The 22,255-nt window shown below is 50.0% G+C and overlaps 1 protein-coding gene across 1 annotated transcript in view; it reads left to right on the top strand.

Annotated features, from left to right (window-relative positions):
* The window catches only part of WDR27 (WD repeat domain 27), a 159,865-nt gene extending 137,614 nt beyond the window's left edge, over window positions 1–22,251 (top strand). The window contains exon 26 of the mRNA XM_039221028.1: window positions 21,540–22,251. Coding sequence (XP_039076959.1) covers window positions 21,540–21,973 — 434 coding nt within the window. The 3' untranslated portion in view covers window positions 21,974–22,251. The remainder of the gene's footprint in view (window positions 1–21,539) is intronic.
* Window positions 22,252–22,255: the final 4 nt, after the last annotated feature.

The following is a 22,255-nucleotide window of genomic DNA, read 5'->3' as shown; positions in this document are numbered from 1 at the left end:
CGAGCCGCGGCCGTGTTCCTGGCTTCTCGGCACGTGCCCGCGCCACCGTCTCTCTCCCTGTCGGTGTTGGTGGGACTCCTCACTCACTCACTCACCCTCCCCTGGCCTCAGCCCCTGGTACAGCTGAGCGTCGGGCTGGCTGGTGGTCACGTTGGGGCCGTCTGCCCCTCTCTGCGGGTTTAGTCGTGGCCAGGTGTCAGGCTGTTTAGCTCTACCTAGTTTATGGAGAACCTTCCGGAAAAACTGGATCCAAACCCAAGCACATAGGAGGTGCTCCGTTGACTCACCTCCTTGACCAGTTTGCTGGGAGCAGCTGCAGGTGCTGATCCCCCAGCGTGTGTCCCCCAGGCTTCTCGGGGTCACTGTTCAGACAACCTCGGAATCCTAGCTCCTCTCATCCCGTGCATCCCAGTAACTACAGAACAGGATCTGGGAAGATAAAGGGCCAGTTAAGACCCTATTAGTCCAGGTGCATCTGGTTAGAAAATCCGACTGTACCTCACATCCTGAGAAAAGTCTGTCTTCGTGCATCTTGGCCACTGTGGGCCAGAGTCCAGAGGGCTGACCGTCACCCCACAGAGCCGCCATGGCTACCGCTGGTCAGAGCCCTCACGGCGTTTCCTCACGTCGCCTACGTTCAGTTTTGTCAAATATCTTTGTGTGGTAACTTTTTTCTTCTTGTATTTTGCTGAGGGTTGGATGTGTGGCATAAAGAACGTTACTTGTCCCGGCGAACCCCCCTGCACGCTGCTCTCCATCACTTGTGCTGGGAGGGGGTGTCGGTCAGCAAACGCCCAGGACTCGGCGAGGGCTCTGCCCGTCCAGGGTGAGCTTAGTGTGCCGCGGCCACTCCGCCTCCGCCTGCAGCCGGGGAGTGTGGCCTGCAGGGCGGCAGGAGGCTGCGGCCCGGGCGGACCCCGCGGTGGGGGCTTCTGGCTCCTGCGGCACCAGGTGACGCGGTCCCGCAGCTGCCACGCCCACGCCCCAGCCGGACTGTGGGAGCTGGCGCGCCACCCCCCCCTGCACGCTGCGTTACCGTCGGCAGGACGCTGCGTTACCGTCGGCAGGACGCTGCGTTACCGTCGGCAGGACGCTGTGTTTCCGTCTGTAGGGCACTGTGTTACCACGTGTACCGTTCGTGTCCCCACCAGCCGAGGGTGAGAGGCTCCTGTCCTTCCCCACGGGCCGCCAGGGCTGTCCTTCCTGTTCCTGCGTAAATGCACCCATCTCAGGGTCTGTATTCCCTCCCACGCGCTGTGTGCTGGCCCTGCACCCGACCGCTTCATCCTGGGTGCCACGCGCATGCGCGGGGCATTCTGCCCACGGTGTTTCTCAGACCAATGGTATTTTAGCTATTCTGTGCACTTGTCTATCAAGTTTCTTCAAAAACTGCTGAGCATTTGAGAATTGTCAGAATTGTATTAGACTTCCAGTGTTTTTCTGAACTTATAACTTATGGGAGTCATTTTTCATTTCACTATTTATACCATTACGTAGTTTACAATTTTTGCTACAGTCATGATTGTTAGACTGTGCATCTAATTTAGTGTTTATACAACTTCTGCTTCCAGAGTATAGTGTGAGTCCTTACAGGCGCCGATCGCTGTGTCACAGGAACGTTGTAATAAATGCTCCTGGGCCGGCTTCAGTGTGGACTGATTTCCCGAGCTTCAGATTCGTGCCTCACGAGTACCCCAGAGGGAGGCTGGTCTCTGGTCAGCAGGCCGCCAGATGCCAACAGGAGTTCCCTAGCTGCCGGTGCTCCAGGCTGGTGCTGGGAAAACTGTTTGGCATGAGTCGGGGAGCTCCACGTGCGGCCGCTGCTCACCAGGCACCCCTTCCTTCTCAGAGAGGAGTGGAGGAAACACCTGCATTGCAGCAGATAGAAGGATCCAGGGACTAGGGCGCCCGGGTGGCCCAGTTCGTTGAACATCTGACTCTTGATTTCAGGTCAGGTCATGGCCCCACAGTTCATGGGTTCAAGCCCTGTGCTGGGCTCTGCACTGACAGTGCGGAGCCCTCGAGCCTGCTTGGGATTCTCTCTCTGCCCCTCTCCTGCTCATGCTCGCTCTCTCTCTCTCTCTCTCTCTCTCTCTCTCTCAAAATAAGTAAATCAAACATGAAAAAAAATTTAAAAAAAGAAGGATCCTGGGAGGCACATGTCTGATGATTCATGTGTGTATCATCCATTTGGCTAATTCTCCAGACTGGAATTTTAGTCCCTGTGACTAAACACTGTCATCCTTCACTTTATTACAAGTGACATTTCCTGGGAACTCACACTTAAAGGCACCTTTGCACAGATGCCCAGTTAACTGCATGACGGCACGATGGGAAAGGCACTGTTTTCACAATTGTCCCAAGGGGAACCCAAGACCCCGAAGGGCAAATCTCTTGCCCAAGATGCTGCATGGGGCCACGACCCAGATGCAGCTCAGGTTCCATTTTCACGGTCCCAGTGCGACACAGCCAGCCCCTGGTGGTGACCCGCCTCGCCGCTGGGCTGATCTAGTGCTGCTCCTCTCTGTGACTGATTCGGAACACATACTGATAATAAAATGTAGCAGATCATTTTTGTATTTGGATTGGCTGATTAAAAATGAAAAAGAAAAAATGAAAACTACGTGCCATGGCTCCTTTCCCCATTTATATAATAAATGAGAAGGATTAGCAAGTTTATTTTGCATCTAACTGTAACTGTTGAAAGTAGCAGAACCGAGGAGGTGAGAGCCCCCCCTGCAGCTTGCTGGACGGGGTGTTGCCTCAGGAGGCACCGCATGCTCCTGGTCAAGTGGGGAAAGACCGAGTGATCGTTCCCTATTTTAGCAACATTGCTGGATATGCTCATCATTTCCCAGAAACCTTTGTGAGACTCATATACATAGACCTACACACATCATATATGACATACCACATATATTATTTTAAAAACCGTACTGGGGCGCCTGGGTCCGACTTTCGCTTGAGTCATGATCTCGCAGTTTGTGGGTTCAAGCCCCGTGTCGGGCTCTGTGCTGACTGCCAGCTTAGAGCCTGGAGCCTGTTTCAGTCTGTGACTCCCTCTCTCTCTGACCCTCCCCTGCTCACGCTGTCTCTCTCTCTCTCCTAGAAATAAATAAAAATATTTTTTAAAAAAAGTTGCTGATGAGCAATTAAAAAAAAAACCGTATTAAACATCTGACCTATGAGTTAACAGCATAATATATGCAAAAATGTCACTCTAATAAAATTTCTTCTCTGTGTGCAAAAAATGTAGGATTTTATTTTATTTTATGTAGTAGCATATTGCAACTAACAATACTGCTAGCTGTGTAGTATCTTTGAGATCTTTTATTTTTTTATTAAAAAAATTTTTAATGTTTATTTTTGATAGAGCAAGTGCATGTGAATAGGGGAGGGGCAGAGAGAGAGGGAGACACAGAATCCAAACCATGAGAGACTCTTGAATGCTGAGAACAAACTGAAGGCTGATGGGGGTGGGGGGGAGGGGAAGTGGGTGATGGGCATGGAGGAGGGCGCTTGTGGGATGAGCACTGGGTGTTATATGGAAACCAACTTGATAACAAACTATTAAAAAAAAATAAAGAATTCAAAGCAGGCTCCAGGCTCCAAGCTGTTAGCACAGAGCCCAACATGGGGCTTGAACTCATGAACCGCGAGATCACGACCTGAGCCTAAGTCTGATGCTCAACCAACTGAGCCACCCAGGCGCCCCTCTTTAGGATATTTGAACAATATTGGTCTTTAGTTTGATTACCTACTATTATACAACATGTCAAAGGCAGGAGTCAAAGAAGTTACTTGGTTTGTGACTCAGGAGGTGGTAAGTGGGGTCTTGCAGAAAAACAGTTTGGGGTGAGAGAGTCCTGTGAGGGACTTGGAGCTGTTGAGGGCACAGCAGGACACAGGCTTCTGGAGCCTTCTCTCCCTTTGCTGTGGCTGGCGGTCCATTCTCCGCGTCCCCGTTGCTGGCGTGTGGGTGCCCCTCCACCCCGTGGACTTGGCCGGAAAGGTGGGCGTCATCAGCCGTGTCCGAGACGGCCTGTTTCTCTCCCTCCATCGTTAGTTCTTGTTCTTGTCCGTTTCCTCCCGTCCGCTCTTCGAGCCTCCCCCGCTTCTCCAGCTTGTTGAGGTGACTGTTTTACCTGTTTATCTTCAGCCTTCTTTTATCTCTTCGTATTTGCATTTACAGCTGTAACTTCCTCTCAGGGTACCCACTTAGTTTCAGCCCACCGGTTTTGACACAAAGCACTTTTGTTTTAATTTAACTATTTGAAATTTCCATTATGGTTTCCTTGTTACTCAGCGAGTTGCTTTTTTCCCCAAAAAACATGTGACTTCTAATCAATTATTTCCAGAGATTATTATTCATATAACCTGGACTCCAAGGTAGTGACCCGCTTCCTGGTTAGTTTTCATGAAATTTCACTGTGTGTCTGAAAAAGGTGCTTAATGGGCTTGTTGTTACAGGAGTCTACTTAATATCTGTTCTGTCACAGCCATTGAGTCAAACTTGTGCTGGTGTTTATGACCTCACTATTATATTTGCGCTTTCTTCTGTACGTTTATAATCAAGAGGAATGAAAGTCTGTCCCAATTCATGCTTTCTTCCGTTTTCCTCTACTGCTTCTTGCTCTAGGCATCTTGACACCATGTGACGGGAACTTTGTGCTTGTTGATCTCCTGGAGATTTGCTTTGTGTTATTGTTTCACATTCATATTCTTTCCTCCTTATGGCTTTGGAGTTAATTTTCTTCTGTCTTACACCAACAGTGCTAAGCCAACTTTATTTACAGTGGTACTTTCAGTCTTTCCAGCTGATTTCATAATTCAGTGGATAGGTTGATGTCTTTCAACTGGAAAATCTAGCGCATACACCAGGTTTTGACTACAGGTAGATTTAGACTTACTTTTGCAAGTGAATTCTGCTGTTTTTTCATCCTCATACTTTGATTCTTTGACTCAACCTCTGCAAGGTTGACTTTTAACATTTTTCTTTGTGTTGGCTGCAAACTAAAGATTATACTTCTATTTTATTTTAACTATTACTCTTAATATTGTAACTTATATATTTAGCTATCCGTATTAATTTAAAAAAAAATACCTGAAGTTAATTCTGTACCTGTTTGTTTCTAGACAAGAGTAAGGCCGTAATAGGCGTGTACAGCACGGGCAGATTGTTGACCCGCTTGTTGGAAATGTTGGGGTCCGGGGCCTCTTCTGTGTCACTGGTTTTCTCTTGGTTTCCGCTAGGTTCTTTCCTCTTGCTGAAATGTATTTTTTCGTGATATCTTTTTCCAGTAAGGTATTGAAAGTAAGTGATAACATCTCTTGGTCTTTGTATATCTGAAAATATTTCCATCTTTGCCTCACACCTAAATGACATTTAGTTTGGCATAAATGTCTAGACGGACATGTTATTAATACTCTGAAAATATTATTTTATTGTCTTCTGATATCTAACGTCACTGATGAAGAATTTGATATCCGTTACCTCTTCAAATATTGTTTCTCCAGAATTGTTTTTATTATTGTGTTTCAGATTCTATTCAATGTATTTTTTTAAACTCTTAAAAGTATCAGTCATGGATCTTAACTGACCTTTCATATTTTTAAACCTGTTTATCTCTCAGCAGAATTTTCTTTCTGTGACTAGGCTTCCTTCAAGTATTTTTTTCTCCAAGCCAACATTGTTCTGCCATTTTTTTCAATATCCACTTTTTAAAATTTCCAATATTTCCTTTCACATTTACTGGAGTTTGTAAAATAATTTATTTTTGTTTGGTTGTCTAGTCATCTCTTTGGGGACTGTAAGCATACTTACTTTAAATTATTTCTCAGAGCCTGTTGTTCAGTCTGCCTTCTTCACATTCAGTGTAAACATGAGTTTTACAATTTTAAAGCTTGTTTTTTTTTAAGTGTTTATTTATTATTGAGAGACAGAGCATGAGCAGGAGAGAGGCAGAGAGAGAGGGAGACACAGAATCCAAAGCAGCTCCAGGCTCTGAGCTGTCAGCACAGAGCCCGACATGGAGCTTGAACTCACAAACCACGAGATCATGACCTGAGCCGGAGTCGGACACTTAAACAACTGAGCCACCCAGGTGCCCCTAGTTTTATAATTTTAATTTACAGATTTATTTTTAGTGGAGAAAAATATCCAGCTTTCTCTTTCTCCACTTCTCTCTCCCCGGATTTGGATTTTGCTACTGCTTCTTTCGTCGGGGCCTCAGTGCAGGTCCTCGGAGCAGCATCCCTCTCCTTTCCGTGATGGAAGGAAGGATGGCCGTGGGCAGAGGCCCCCCACCCCCAGCCCGAGTGCGTCGGTCCTGCCCCGCAGGTCCGGGACAGCCGCCGTTCAGGTGCAGGGCCTGTGAGGGGCGCTCCCGTCCTGCTGCGAGCCCGGAGGCCAAGGCAGGCGCCCGGGCTTCTGTCTCATTTCTGTTCACAGAGAAACTGTCTTGTTTTGAGCCTGGTTAGGCCTGTTTATTTTTCCCTTGTTACGTACGATTTCTATATGCTTGAGGTAAAGGGGGTGCCTTGAAGCATGAATTAAAAACTTGATCTTAATTAGAAGTTGCATTTTGGAAATGGAATAATATAACCGTGAAGGGGTTAGGAATTTGGGATTTCACATTTCAGGTTTAGTTTGTAAACTTAAAATGTAATTTTTAAGTCACCCTACTTTCCATCCTACCTTCCCCACCCAGAGTCATTGCTGTGAATTTCATTTCACTTAGTCTAAGAACGGCTGTTAAAAGTGTCAGCGCGTTCCTTTCCGGAAGCGGTTGTGTTCTCCCGTCAGTCAGCTCGGCCTCAGGTGTGACCGCAGGCCGACCGTTCATCTCCCAGGAGGCTCTGAAGTTTCCTCGTCCTGTCCAGTGACTTTCTTCTCATTTTACAGAAATCCTTGGGTCTGTGGCAGTGAGCAGATTTTCTACTTGATACAGTACATGTGATTATCTCCATACAGTATTTTCTGTGCAGTGCTGCTCTGTGTGTGTGTGCGCACGCACGCGCATGTGGGCAGTGACAGGTGTGTAGTTTAAAACAGCCCATAAAGTGAATCCGCTATTTGGTAGTTCAGGCTTTAAACTTGGGCCTGTCATAGACTCATATGAGGTTTCTGGTGGTTCAGGGTTGTGATGCGTCATTGTCCGGAGATTTCCAGGCCACAACGATACTCTGTGGTTCTTTGCAAGTGCAGGAAAGACACTGTGCTGCACATCCATGCAGTCGCTCGAAGCTCACACTCGCCCGTGCGAAGTGGAGCCGAGGAAAACCCCCACCAGCTTCTTGTCTGGCTTTCCGCCTGTGTTCCTAAGACACGTGAGGCACTGCGTCCGTGCAGAGAGCAGGCAGGGGGGCGGCAGCCAGCCCGTGGCCTCCTTCTGTCTGTGGCTGAAGACTGACCTGAGAGTGTCACCCTCGCCCCAGGAACACATTCACCAGGTTGGCAGATTGTTTCCTTCCAAACACAGAAGGGAAAGTGTGCTCAGCGTCCAGCCCCGTGGCGGGCAGGCTGGGAGTCCAGGCGGCGCCACTGTTGGGCCTCCCCACACCCCAGGTCCCTGAGATCCGACCCCCAGGGCCTCCCCACACCCAGGTCCTTGCGATCTGACCCCCAGGGCCTTCCCTACACCCAGGTCCCTGCGGTCAGACCCCCAGGGCCTCCCCACACCCAGGTCCCTGCGGTCTGACCCCCAGGGCCTCCCCACACCCAGGTCCCTGTGATCCGACCCCCAGGACCTTCCCCACACCCAGGTCCCTGCGGTCAGACCCCCAGGGCCTTCCCCACACCCAGGACCCGGAGATCCGACCCCCAGATCAGTTATTTAAGAGAGAATTTGCCTGGTTACCAGTAGAGCTCACCATGCAGAATCCCAGGCTTCTCGGAGACAAAGCCTCATGCCCTGTAAACCTCACCCGGGGCCTGTTTGGGAAGAGAGCAGCCGGTTCCAGGGCTGACCGCGGTACCGGCTCCACCTGCTCCCCCCGGGGCCCCCGGCTCGGGGCTCAAGTCCGTTTGAGTCGGAACACGGCCGTTTGAAGGGCGGGAAGGACACCGTTGTTTCGACTCTGTTCCTGCCAGGGCACCTGGGCATGAGCCTTCGCGTGAGGCACTGACTGCCACAGAGCCTGTCTGCAGTCCACGCCCCATGGCCCTGCCCTCAGCTTGCGTGACAGCAGCACAGACGGACACCTCCCAAGCTGCTGGCTCTGCACGGACTCACCTGGGAGGGACCAGCCAGGGCAGAGCCTGTGTCCCCGTCAGCAGGTCCCAGGCCGCCTCCCTGCCAGCACCGGGGGCAGAAACGCGGCCAAGTAGAATTACCGGAATAAGTCAGCGGGGGTCCAGAGGCCCCCACTGAACACCGTGACATGTTGGACCTCGGCGAGTTTCAACAAAGGGGACATATCTATCCTGGATGAGAGATGTTTGAGAAGTGATGAAATTCTAGAACTTCAGTCTTTGGAGAGCTTGGTGTTGGCTGCAGAGCGGGCCGCCTGCCCAGCCCCGACCAGAGGGGCTGCCTGGTCCCAGCTGGCGTCCGTGGTGAAGCCTGAGTCGTCACGGCGGTGGGCTCAGCCCGAGGCACCGTGTTCCCATCAGAGGCCGGCTCGGAGCTGAGGCCGCACGTCACACTGCAATTTCTTTCCCGGACTCCGTCAGACAAACTGAAATGGGCAACGGGCCGCGCTCTCGGGTTTCTGCCGCGATGGCTCGCGAGCCTCACGTTTTCAAATGCCAACTCATCTTAGGCTTTTAACCCGACGTAAATCTTCCTACTTACTGCCACTCGAGCCTGATACCTGCGTGGCGTGGTGTTCCTGCTCTCTGTGCAGGCAGCGCGCAGCGTGTTCGGGGAGGGACTTCACCGCAGGGCCCACGCGAGCGGACGTGGGTGCCCACCCGCATCTGCTCCTTTCAGCTCTGTGACTCTTCACAGACCAGACTGAAGACTTGAAAAAAACACTAGGTTCTTCTGTAAGACCCCCTTCGCCTCTGAAAGTATAGGACTCAACTAGACGTGGGTATGGGTAGAAGCAGATATAGGGAATTTAGGAAGGGTTTGATCAAGGGGATGCAGCGAGTGACATGGGCATGAAAATGCTTCATACTCAGGGCCTTCAAGTGTCACAACACTAGTCTTCCTTAAGCCTCAGGATCAGATCGCCCTGCGAAAGAGGAGCGACAGGGAAATGAAGGGTTGATACAGAACGGCTACTGTGTGTGACTGTATGGACTGCATGTCTTGGATGTGTTGTTTGCACTGTGAAGCGGCCGTGTTGTTGTATGTGTCACACGTGTGCGCACAGCGGTCCCTGTTCCAAAGCACAATTCACTGTTGCCCCACCTGGCAGATGGTAAAGCTGAGGTGCAGACAGAGGTTAGGTAACCAGCGACCGGTCTGCGGCTGTGGGCCTCCGCGCCATCTCCCCTGAGATCACAGCGGGACCATTGTGTTACCACTTACTTCCTTCTGACTTCTGAGTCTCGTTTACGAGGCTGCGGGGGAGGGGGGAACTGCCTTTTCCGTTACTTGCTAACCACCAAGCACATAAACTTCAGAAACGCCACGGGACGAGGAGGTCAGCCCTGGGTGAGGCACGATCTCAACCCACAGGGCGAGCCGTCCGCGTAAAGAAAGGCGGTGCAGGCCGGCCACGCGCCAGGATCCCCACGTTGCCACGCACTGCCTCTGCTGCCCTCCGTAACGTTCGAGGCGGTTGGGGAAGAACGGCAGCGTTGATCATCCTCTCAAAATCCCGCCTCAGGAAACGTTTGAGAGGCTCCTCGTTTCTAAGTTTCTTCTTTGGATGCATGAGGCTGAGCACTGTCTTCTATGTGAAGAAAGCTCAGGCCTTTCCCGCTGCCACGGAGCCTCCTCAAGCACCCGAAACGGCAGATCCACACCTTTCCCGCGTGGAGAGAAGCCGCGGCCGTGCCAGCGTCTGGGGGCTGGCTTTTCCATGCCCGCGCGTGTTCTCGGGGCAGGGGCGCGGGTCGTCACAATTAAATGCTGAATTCCTCTCTTCATTGCGGTGACACATCTGGGTTTGTCTCCCTTCGTGCCTGTTGTGTTAGGTGAAGTGTCCGTGAAGACGGCCATCTCCAGCCACAGGTGTTATGAAAGTGGCTTCTCCATAGTCCGTGGCTTCCTACGTGGCGTTCCTGAGGCGTCCTAATTGCCTCCACAGCAGGGACAGACACGGCCTCTGTCACAGGTATGCCTCCCTCTGCTCCCACCGGGAAGCCCAGAGGAATGGGTCAGACGAGGGGCAGGCTTCAGGGCTGATGTCCATCCAACACTGCCACGTTTCGTGGTCTCACCTTGCATTTCAGCCTGGAGCCCCTTCTCTCTATGAAATGCCTCTTTCTGGTTTCCTTCAGTCTCCGTGGAGCTCACCTGCAGAGTCTGGAGCTATCCGTGGCTCTTCTCACCTTCTACCCACCGTGGACGGGACGTTTCCTGGTTGTCAGAGAGGAGGGTGCTTCCTACGTGCCGGCAGAGTTCTGGGCTGCCGGAACCAACGTCGTTCTGAGGCCCCTGAGGTGGACGCTGTTGTCCCATCTGAGGGTGAGGACGCCGAGCCGCGTGAGGGCCCATAATGTCACTGCGCTGCGGAGGGGCAGCCTGGCCGCACCGTGCTGTGCTGTCTGCTGGTACTCGGGGGACGTAGGAAGGTTCCAGAGTCTTGGGTTTGGAGAAGAGTGGCTACTTTCAAACCTGTTTAGACCACAGAATCTTGTAGGCAGAGCTGTGTGACCTGCCGCACTGGTAGCACGCTTGGGGGGCGGGGGGATTCTCCGCAAACAAGAGAAGGACCCAGTGCTTGTGGGGACGCTGAGAAAAAGGAGTCTAAACCTTCGGAAACATGCCCCCCAGTGAGGAAATCAGGACACAGGGAGCCCTCGTGACGCTTGGGGATGCCTAGCTGACATGAAGTGACTTAGCAACTTGTTAGGGCTGGATTCCACTCAGGTGTGGACCTGGCACCAGCACCCAGGTGTGCACGAGGCACCAGCACCCAGGTGTGCACGAGGCACCAGCACTCAGGTGTGGACCTGGCACCAGCACTCAGGTGTGCACGAGGAACCAGCACCCAGGTGTGCACGAGGCACCAGCACCCCGGTGTGCATGAGGCACCAGCACTCACGTGTGGACCTGGCACCAGCACTCAGGTGTGGACCTGGTACCAGCACCCAGGTGTGCACGAAGCACCAGCACCCAGGTGTACACGAGGCACCAGCACTCAGGTGTGGACCTGGCACCAGCACTCAGGTGTGCACGAGGCACCAGCACCCAGGTGTGCACGAGGCACCAGCACCCAGGTGTGCACGAGGCACCAGCACCCAGGTGTGCACGAGGCACCAGCACCCGGTGTGCACGAGGCACCAGCACTCAGGTGTGCACGAGGCACCAGCACCCCGGTGTGCACGAGGCACCAGCACTCAGGTGTGCATGAGGCACCAGCACTTAGGTGTGGACCTGGCACCAGCACCCAGGTGTGCATCAAGCGTGAGCAGGAGGCTGGAGTTACCACCCAGAATCTTGTCTGCTTCCTCCTGCATTCTTCAGTCACTACTGGAAACAGAAACCAAATTTTTCTCACCTCTGGCCACTATTCATTTTTCAGGGTTTCTCTATTGCAGGCACATAAGGTGCGTGATAGTGACAAATAGCCTGCTTTATGTGTTGCGTGCAGACACCTAGAGCTTTATACAACCCGGCTGATGACACTGCGTCTTAATTCTTCCGGTGAAGTATTTCTGTAGAAGCCAGTCTCACCCGAGATGCAAACATGGTTACTTTTAGCTTTCACATGGCTGAGGACACACAGGCTTATCTTTTGTACCCAGTAGATATTTTGGATGTGATTTATTTTCAGTAATCTTTGGCAACTCCCATTATCTACTTTACAAGTCCAACATATGATGGCATTTATTATATTTTTAAGTTAAGGTTTACTGATGAATAGTTTATATAAAGTTTCCAATGTGGTATGAAATTAAATAAGAGGTTAACAGATGGATATACAGCCATACGACCTGTACCACAGTCAGGATGAAGTCCCCCCCTCCCCAGGCAGGTCCCCCAGGGTCAGGACGGAGACCCTCCCCAGCCAGGTCCCCCAGGGTCAGGACGGAGACCCTCCCCCACCCAGGTCCCCCAGGGTCAGGACAGAGCCCTACCCCAAGTATTGTGAGTCCCTTTGTACTCAACTTTTTTTTCTGACCCCAGCCACTGATTTGATTTCTGTTCCTTATGTCTTCAGAAAGTCATATACAGTACTTTGAATAACAGATACACCATGTGTTTGGTGTGTTTATTGTTTCAGGTAGGATAACAGGCATGAGATTTTTATACGGCTGCATTATGAGTAGTGTGCCCATTGTATGGTTTCACACTGGTTTATATCGCAGTTTGGAAGCTTTGGATGTTTCCAGCTTTTGTGTGTTATGAGTAAAGCTACAGAAACATTCACGAACAGTTCTTTTTGCCAACGTATGTTTTTAATTTTTTTGATAAATAACTTACATATGGGCTTTCTGAGTTGCATGTGAAGCATATGCTTTATTTTATAAGAAACGTCCAAAATGTTTTCCACGTGGCCGTATAATTTTGCATTCCAACAGCACTGAATGTGTAAGAATTCCCCTGGTTTTACAATGAGAGTAGAGCATTTTATTTTTTGTTCTAACACTGCTGAACACAATGCAAAATATGATTACATGCCAGTTTCAGTTATGGACAAACCTATGTGGATCCAAAATAGAACCTGGACAACTGGATTTAACTGTGCACTTAAAAATGCATCTTGAGGAACCTCCACACTGTTTTCCAGAGGGGCTGCACCAGCTTACATTCCCCCAACAGTGTAGGAGGGTGCCCGTGTCTCCACATCCTCGCCAGCATCTAGAGTTTTCTGATTTTCTCATTTTAGCCACTCTGACTGGCGTGAGGTGGTATCTCAGTGTGGTTTTGATTTGTATTTCCCTGATGAGGAGGGATGCTGAGCATCGTTTCATGTCTGTTGGCCATCTGGATGTTCTCTTTGGAGAAATGTCTGTTCATATCTTCTACACATTTCTTCACTGGGTTGTTTGTTTTCTGGGTGTGAAGTTTGGTGAGTTCTGTATAGATTTTGGATACTAGCCCTTTATCTGATATGTCATTTGCAACTATCTTCTCCCATTCCGTTGGTTGCCTATTAGTTTTATGGATTGTTTCCTTTGCTGTGCAGAAGCTTTTAATCTTGATGAGGTCCCAGTCATTTATTTTTGCTCTTGATTCCCTTGCCTTGGGGATGTGTCAAGTATGAAGTTGCTGCGGTGGAGGTCAAGGAGGTTGTTTCCTGCTTTCTCCTCTAGGGTTTTGATGGTTTCCTGTCTCACATTCAGGTCCTCCCCTATGACCCAGCAATAGCACTGCTAGGAATTTACCCAAAGGATAGAGGGGTGCTGATGCATAGGGGCACGTGTACCCCAGTGTTCATAGCAGCACTCTCAACAGTAGCCAAAACATGGAAAGAGCCTAAGTGTCCATCAACAGATGAATGGATCAAGAAGATGTGGTTTATCTATACGATGGAATACGACATGGCAATGAGAAAGAAGGAAATCTGGCCTGTGTAGCAACGTGGATGGACCTTGAGGGTGTTACGCTGAGCAAAATAAGTCAGGGAGAGAAGGACAAATATCATTTGTTTGCACGTATAGGAGGATTAGGAGGAACTTAACGGAGGAACGTGGGAGAGGAGAAGGAGGGAAATGGTGGGGGAGAGGAAGGGATGCAAACCATGAGAGACTCTTGAATGCTGAGAACAAACTGAGCACTGATGGATGGGCGGGGGGAGATAGGCATGGAGGAGGGCACTTGTGGGGATGAGCACTGGGTGTTATAAGGAAACCAACTTGACAATAAACTATTTAAATAATGCATCTTGATCAAGCAGGACTTATCTCCAAATGAAAGATTAATTCAACACTGGAAAATCTAATGAGTTAATTCACTGCTTTAATAAAGAGGAAATATTTTGTATTCTCTCAGTAGATGCAGAAAAAAATATTTAAATTCATTACTGTTTAGGATTAAAAGAAAATCTAACAAGGATTAAAAGAAAATCTAACAAAGTAGGAATAGAATGGAGATTCTTAATCTGGTAAAGGTTGTATGCTAATATTTTAGAAAATATACTCAGTAGAGAGATTTACATGCTTCTTCTTCAAGATCAGGCGTATGACAAGGGTAACTACTCTTCTAACTCTTTTAACATTATATTGGACATTCTGATCAATAAAACAAAGAGAAACAAATGAGAGTAAAAGCCTTGGAAGAAGGGAGACAAAACTCTCATTATTTGCAGATAATGATTTGATGCATTTAACTGGAAAATCTAATAGAATCATTAAACTCTTAGAAGTGGTGTAATTCAGCGAGGTGCCACATGTAATATTTAGTTACAACCAAATTACCAGTAGTAATTAACTGAAATTAAAAATAAGATTTCCTTTATAATAACAATAAATAACGCCTGAGGAGCTTAACTGAGAAAAACAAGTAACTGTAGAGAAAACTTTAAAATGCTAATAAACTGTGTAGAAGATCTGAATAGTATTCCGTATGCTTTCATAGTTTAAGTTGTAACTTAAGATAAGGATGTCAGTTTTTCACTAATTTATAAATTTGTTGCAATCCTAGTAAAAACTCCAGCAAGATTCAGTAAACTTATCCCAAAAAAACATTTATTGGAGACAAAAGATCCATAAAAGGTGAAATCAACTTTATATTTCTTATCAGATAATAAGAAATATGAAACCATAGAAATAAAATAATGTGTCATTGGTTCAAGAGCTAAAATAAAGCCAAAAGATATAATAGAGAATTCAGAGATAGACCCATGTATATTTGGGGTCTCAATCCATATTAAATATGGCACCATAAAATGATGGAGAAAAAAATGGATTATTTTGGTACAATGTTTAGGGAAAATTGGATCTTTATAGTAAAAATAATTTTATTTTTATTTAAACATGCATATATCTAATTATTTAAATATCTAGATGTGAAAGGTAAAACTAACTAGAGGAAACTGTAGAATATCATTGTGATGTATGCTTGAGAAAAATTCCATAAAACTTAAAAAACTTGAAAGTATAAAACAGACAAAAATTTTGATGAATTTTATTTTCCTGAAAATTAAAGATTTCTTTTTAATGAAGGACACATGAGAATGTTAATGGCCAATAACTGACAGTAATATTTAAAATTGAAAAATGAGTAATATGTAAAAAATGGACCTTGATTCTTGCTGCACCTCACAGTCACTGGGAACTTGTGTTTAGTGTCACCTTTGTGCCTCACCTGCCTTCTCTGTGAGTGGGGATGGGTGTCTGTATTTACCTAAGCCAAACCCACGTAATAAAGTTTCAGGATGAGGCCACCAATTGAGAAAGATTATTATAATATATATAATAATTATATAATATAAATTTAGTTGTGGGTTTATTATTTTTTTATGTTTCCTAGCACTCATTTCATTCCCTCAATGACTATTTGAGTTTTCCTTAATCCTGGATAATTTTAGCTACTATCCCTTCAAATATTCTCTTTTCCAATCTTATTATTCTTGCCTTCTGAACTCATTTTATTTTATTGTTATCGTTATTCTTATTTTTATTCTTATCTTTATTTTTTGAGAGAGAAGTAGAGGAGGAAAGAGAGAATCTTAAATAGGCTTCGTGCCCAACATGGAACCCGATGCAAGGCTTGATTTCACAACCCTGAGATCATGACCCTGAGCCAAAATCAAGAGTCTGGTGCTTAAATGACTAAGGGCCCTGGAACTCCTTTTAAATGAATATTTGGAGTTAGTCTGTCATCTAAAGTCTCCTTCATATTTCCCATCCTTTCAATTCTATGAGTTACATTCTGTGCGATTTCTTCACATCTGTCTTTCAGTTCACAAATCCTCTCTTCAGCTGTTTCTAATCAGCTCTTAATCCACAATCAAAAGTTTGTGTTCTTTTACCCTACTCTTATTTCTAGCTTTGGTTGTTTTCAGTCTTCTAGTTCTGTATTATAACAGCTTATTCTTTTATTGTGTTTCTAGCCATTTTAAACATGCTGGTTTAAGACACGTGTGATGGCTGTGTTGTGTGCGGTGTTGAGAACTCCCTTCCCGCTGGGTGGTGTGTCCACTCTCACTCATGGGGAAATATCCAGACATCACCTGCAGCAGAGGCGTCCTTGTCCTGCGTGGCTTTAGTGGAGGAGTGGTCTGGGGGTTCTTAGGATTGCTCTGCTGGACGCTCCAGGATTATTAGTAGCTGAGCCACGTTTTATTCCCTTGGTTAGTTCCTTGATACGGATTTCCTTGTGTCACGGAGCACAAGCTAAACCTGAAAACTCCCTGTGGGCAGCTCTTTGTTATGGATTTTGGAGGTGATTTCCTCACCTCCGGCTGAGGCATCTCATCTCCCTGGTGTCTGGGTAGCTTTTCTTGTCACTCAGGTCTAAACATGTGAATCTTCTGGCTTTGTGTGGGTTTATTTGGCCCAACTGCCTCTTATCATGAGACCTCAAATCCTCACCTTCTCCCTCCAGCACACACACACTTTGCTGTAACAGAAACTGTGATTTCCTTGGGCAGAAAGTGATGCCATACACTTGTCACTCTGGCTTTCCTTTCCTTTTCCGGGCTTGTCTCTGTTTTGCCGCAGCTCAGCCGTATGCATGAATGGTGCCCGTCCAAGCCTCATTCTGGTCCCTTCCGTAGTCACTACCCTCGGCTTTGCAAGAGCAGTCGTGAGGCCGGTGCCCCTGTGCGGTGGAAAGCACGTGTTCAGTTCACAGGACGTCCTAATTTTATCTGAGGAAAGGACTCATCCCTGTCCCTTGTAGTTTGTCTTTCTGTCTCACTGCCTTTCTGGGAACTTTCCGCCCACGTGGCCGTCACAGGAGCAGCAAGTAACTTGACCCCTGACCCTGCGTAGGCCACATTTTGAAGCTGGGACTCAGGGGAAGCAGTGGCCGCAGCTGACGGCTGGTAGCATCAGTGAGATAAGGCTTCTGCTGCCGTTGGTTTTGTTTCTTTGCTTTGTCTCTGGCCACGTGGACCAGTGATGTAGAAACACATGGTTTCCAAAGAGAAAAAAGAACAAGGTAGGCATATACAGGGGAAGACACAGGTGCTGACAGCGGGATCCCGGTGGTGGTCAAGTCCGTGTTTTGGCTTTTCTGACTCCAAAATCCGTTTTTGCTGTTCAGTGCCTGTAGACATCCAATGACCATATAGTAAAATGCCTTTCTACTCAACTAGTACAGGTTGGGTTCTGTCCCCTCCACTGAGTTAGTGACACATGTCTCCAGGCAGAGCCGTGGGGAGAATCACCTGGCTCCAGAGGGACTCACCTCACGTCCTGCGTGTTTAGACAAGTCTCTCACTCTCGCGCTGTCTTCCTGCCGTAGCGCTTCCCGGGCAGCCCTGGCGCCTCCTCCCCTCCAGCCCCGCAGGGCACCTGCACCCCAGGGACCCACCAGTACAGACAGCCGCGACACACACCTTGTGCTTGTTTACACGGATGAAGGTCTGACCTTCAGAGGCTGAATTCCTAGCCAAATGCAAATGAAACTCATAGTATTAAGAGCTACTGTGTTTATTCCCTGGACGCTGTTGCTTTTCCCAATGGTTCAAAAGTTTGGAAATAGAGGGGCCTCAGCCATCAGAAAGTTATTTTATGTTGTTTGAAGATCTGTTCTCAGAAAGGGTTATTAATGTTGTAAGATGTCATTAGCATGAGATTTGTAGTCGTGTTTTGCAGACTGAGGTATTTAGAATGGATAAACCTCATTTTTTTTTTTTTTTTGGTCCCAGATGTGGGTGGTTTATCCTCAATGTCTCTGATACAGTCCAAGGAAAGAGAAATTTTAAAATAAATTTAACATGTCTGTGAGTGTAAGATTTAGGGACTTGTGAATAAGCGAAGTTTTGCTCCAGTATGAAATCTGACTTGATTTTAACCATTTCTTTGAAATAAGAACTAAGTTCTCCTTCCAAAACAGGAAATATTCTCAGGCCACAATCTGAACTGTAAACATCAGTCTGTTCCTCTTGGATTATGTAAGTTGTGCACTCGGTCTGAAAACTGCAGAATCTTGTCTGTATCTGTGTTTTATCTGGTTGGTCCCACGCCGATGCTGATGTTGTGACTGTCCAGTGCGCCCCACACATCTGGTTCCGGTAGGTGCTTTATGTGCGTGAACTGATACAGCCCTTAGGACTCCTGGGTAGCTAATGTCGCCCCAATGTTTATCCCAAACAGCGGAGAGAGGTGACTTCCCCCAGATTGTATGAGAAAGTCACAATGGAACCAAGGTCTGACTCCCAAGTCCGGGGTCACGCTCAGCACCCTGAAACTCTGGAAGAGAGTTAACATTTTAACCCAGTAACAAAATCCAGATGCTCTGCCGGCGTCTCCTCAGGCGGAGTATCTACGTTGATCCGGTACGGTGGAAGCCGGGCAGTGCTGTGCGCTGTGAGCACTTGGTGGTCGTGCTCATTGTTCCTTCTGCATTGCTGATGTTTGATTCACCTGAATGCGAACATCGGTCAGTGTCAAACCACATAAAAACGTCATCCCGGGGAGGCGTTGCCGGGCTGGTGGCTCACCACCTAGCATACTACTGGGACATCTCGACCCAAACAGTTGTAAGATGAAAAGTGAGGTTTTAGTAAACCTCAGGTGATCTGGGGATGCGTTTCCCGGGGGCTGCGGTGCAGACATGGCAGGCGGCTGCACGTGGGGAGTGCAAGCCATGCCCTCAGGTGGTGAAGGGGACGGAGGGGACACCAGGCGGGAGCCAGAGCGGTTCGTGGAGGCGTCTGTGACGGGTGTCTCTCAGGTGTGTGTCTGTGTCCTGCGCCCCTGCTTGTGCACTGAGCAAGTGTGACTCCTCGCCGCCCCAAACCCTGACCTGGGCGCTTGCCCTCCCGCCCCCCAAACTGATAGGTGGAAGGCGCAGCCCCAGTGTGTTGTGTTCAGAGGGGAAGTGACTGTGTCATGAGGGGGCGCCCTCAGGAACTGGCTTAGTGCCCCAGAGCGGTCCTCGACTGTGTGCTGGCCCCTCCCCAGGGGACAGCTGTGCCAGAAGGCAGCAGCCGGAGCCCCTAGGACCTGCGGTGCCTGCTGGCCTCGGCCCCCTGGGCTCCAGACTGGCTGTTTGTCCTGTGGCCCGAGCTACGCCGGGCCCCTGGGTGTCGGGAAGTTTCTGGAGCACACATGACGAGGGGAGACAGGCCCTCATGGCTGGCCCTCCTGGGCCATGTCTGCGGAGACCTCAGTGGGCCAGGCCCACCACAGCGTCTTGGGCTCAGGGCCAGGCAAGGGGGGTGCCTCCCACCCAGCTGCCCACCACACCACACACAGTGCTTGTTGCTTCCTGGGTTGTGCTCTGGGGTGGGGTGGGGACCCATGACTGTCTGAGTGTCTGTCACCTGCTTCTCCAGGGAAGGATTCCTTGCAGAGGCGGGTTCCTGAACTCTGCGGGGCCCGCGGAGCTGGAGGCTCTGCACCTGTTCTCTCTTCCTCCCAGCCTGGGACCTGCTAGATTTGTGCAGACAGACACAGCAGTCTTCTCCTATTGACTACTTCATAGATGTGTTACCTATTCTGAGGCGGAGGCTTCTAGAAGTCGAAGGCCACAAAAGTACACACGGCTCCTCTGCTCGCCATCTTGTCCTTCCCATGGCCCGTAGGCTCAGCGTGCCCCAGCTGTGGCCTGGACGAGGTGCTATCCCCAAATATCCATAAAGATATCAAAACCACATTGGTCCAGATATCAGAGTTGTATCAAATGACTTTACTGTAATGGTGGTAACAAGCCAAAGGGGGAAGGTAGGAAAGGCCAGTTGTGGAAGGCTTTGGGAGCACACCCGAGAGACGGGGAAGGAGGGGGTGTGCTGGGGGGCACTGGCCAGAGGATGGTTCCACGCCCAAGAGATGAACAGACCCGCACCCGAGACCGAAGCGCCCCGACCCATGGACATTGTTCAGATTCTTGACCGTGACACCGAAGGGGTCACACAGTGACTTGATGTGGCTGAACTGGGCACAGCGCTAAGCCTCCGTGGCTCCTGGAGGAGCCAAGAACCTGAGTGTGGTGGCCGTCGGGATGGGTGGAAAGATGGCACTGAGGTACCACAGGGCGAGGCAGCACGTTGCCAGGGCGCTGGTGCTGAGGTGTGGTTGGAAGGAAGAGAAGGTGTGTAGGTGGGTGCTGCCTTGTCTTCTTGGGTGAGAAGAGTGTGAGCGGATTGGTGTTGAGGTCACACTGCACAACCAGGTGGCAATTCATGCAGTATGTCAAAATGCAGAGTTTCAGCGTGGCCACTTACCAATGTCACATAGCACACGTGTGGTTGGTGACGTCCTTCCGTTTAATCTGTGTGGAGCCGTTCATGAGCAAGGACCGCGCGTGTCAGCCGCTCTGGGTCCCCTTCTGGGACCTGGTTCCAAGGGCAGTCTTCAAACTGTGGGTTTGTAACCGCTTCCTTAGCCTTTAGGATGAAAGTCACTGTTTTCATTTGTTTGTTAATCAGCCCCCACCCACTGTATGACCCTCAGAGATAAAATCCACTGCTCTTTGGTTGAAAAGAGACCACTGGGGGTCTGTGAAGTAAGCCGGCCCAGTGCCAGTAGAGCCGGGTGCTGGAAGCCACCGAGAGCTCGCGGCGTGCCTGTTGGCAGTGGACAGCCACGTGCACCCCACGTGGCCGTCACGGCCCGGAACAAAGAATGGGACTGGGGGCAGCAGACTCGGCTCCACGCCTCAGACCAGCTCTAGTGAGCCTGGGGCTCGTCTGCTTCCGGAACCCCAGGGAAGGTGAGGGCGCTGTGGCCGCCGGGCCCAAGTCCTGTGTGGGAGCTGCCATGTGCCCACCACCTGGTCTGCGGGTCACTCACGGGGTCAGTGCCCAGCACCCATTTCCTCATTCGAGCCCAGAGGCAGGTGGAGGCGGACGGACAGGGGACATGGGGGGTGGAGGGTCTGTGTCGCTGAGAGCAGAGTGGAAGGCGTGGCTTGTGTCACGGTCAGGCCCTGACCCCCAGTGTGACTACTTGGAGGGGGCGCTCTCAGGAGGCAAAGCTGGGGGCTTTAGATATCTGAGCCAATGTAGTTTCGATACCTTTACCAATATTTGGGGATAGCGCCTCGGTCAGGCCACAGGTGGGGCTCCCCGGCCCACTCCCTAGCCTGCTCCTTGGCTCACCCCTTGGCTCGGGGGAGTGCCTGGGAGCTGGTGGGCGCCCTGAGGCCCCCGTCCTCTTCTGAGGCACAAACATCCGAGTGGGGGTGGCATGCCGTTTGCTTCCATCGAGTAGAAGTCCAGCACCTGCTGCACGTGGAGACGGAGCTGTTCTTAATGCGTTCTGTCCTGTGGTTTAGGAACTTGAAGGAAAATGCACCAGGAAGCGTCCTTGCTTCCTGCCAGATCCTCAGTTAACGGACCCATCTCGTCCTCGATTGCAGCTTGCCACCGCCACCCTGGACGGCAAACTGCAGCTGCTTGTAGCCGAGTGATGCGGCTGGCTGGTGCGCGGGCACGAGGGGACGCACCTCCAGGCTCTGGGCCCGTGAGCGGCGGCTCTGAGTCCCGCACGCTGCTCTCCTGCCCGCAGGACGGTCCCTCCTGGAGAAACGGAGTTGGCCTCCGGCGCTTGCGCACAGGACGCGGTCAAGTCACAACAGAGTTTTCTTCAATAAAAAGTGACCCAGGGTTTGTTTCCTACCAGACTCTGTGGGCGAGGGGGCCTCGCTGGGTGGTGGGCTCGCAGCCTCCACACTGCCTGCCCTGCTCCTGCCCGCTGAACGGGGCCCCTGCACACAGTCTGGCTCCCCGGCCCTTCCTCCCAGCTGAGCCGGGGCCCCGTGGCCTCCACACGAGCCCCCACAGAGTTGAATAGATGTTCTGGGGACAGACGACAGGGATCTGCCCTCCAAAGTCCCAGAACCAAGTCTCTCTGGGACCCACCAAGAGAGTCTGGAAGCTTCTAGAACAGTTCCAGATGGCAAATGGGCACCGGCATGCAGTGCCACCCAGCCTGGAGACACCCCGGTAAATTCTACCACCAGCCAACCCATCCCTTCGCCCCCCTCCTTCCAAGAGCTGTTGCTCACTGGCTTTGCCCCCTGAGAAACCACGGGTCCAACCCCAGGCTCCACGCCGGAATGTTCACACAGACTGA

This window comes from Hyaena hyaena, unplaced genomic scaffold (genome assembly GCF_003009895.1).
Source record: "Hyaena hyaena isolate Hyena2069 unplaced genomic scaffold, ASM300989v1 scaffold_931, whole genome shotgun sequence".
Classification (NCBI taxonomy): domain Eukaryota; kingdom Metazoa; phylum Chordata; class Mammalia; order Carnivora; family Hyaenidae; genus Hyaena; species Hyaena hyaena.
The sequence above is the reverse complement of the archived record's forward strand: the minus strand, read 5'-3'. Positions and strand labels throughout refer to the sequence as shown.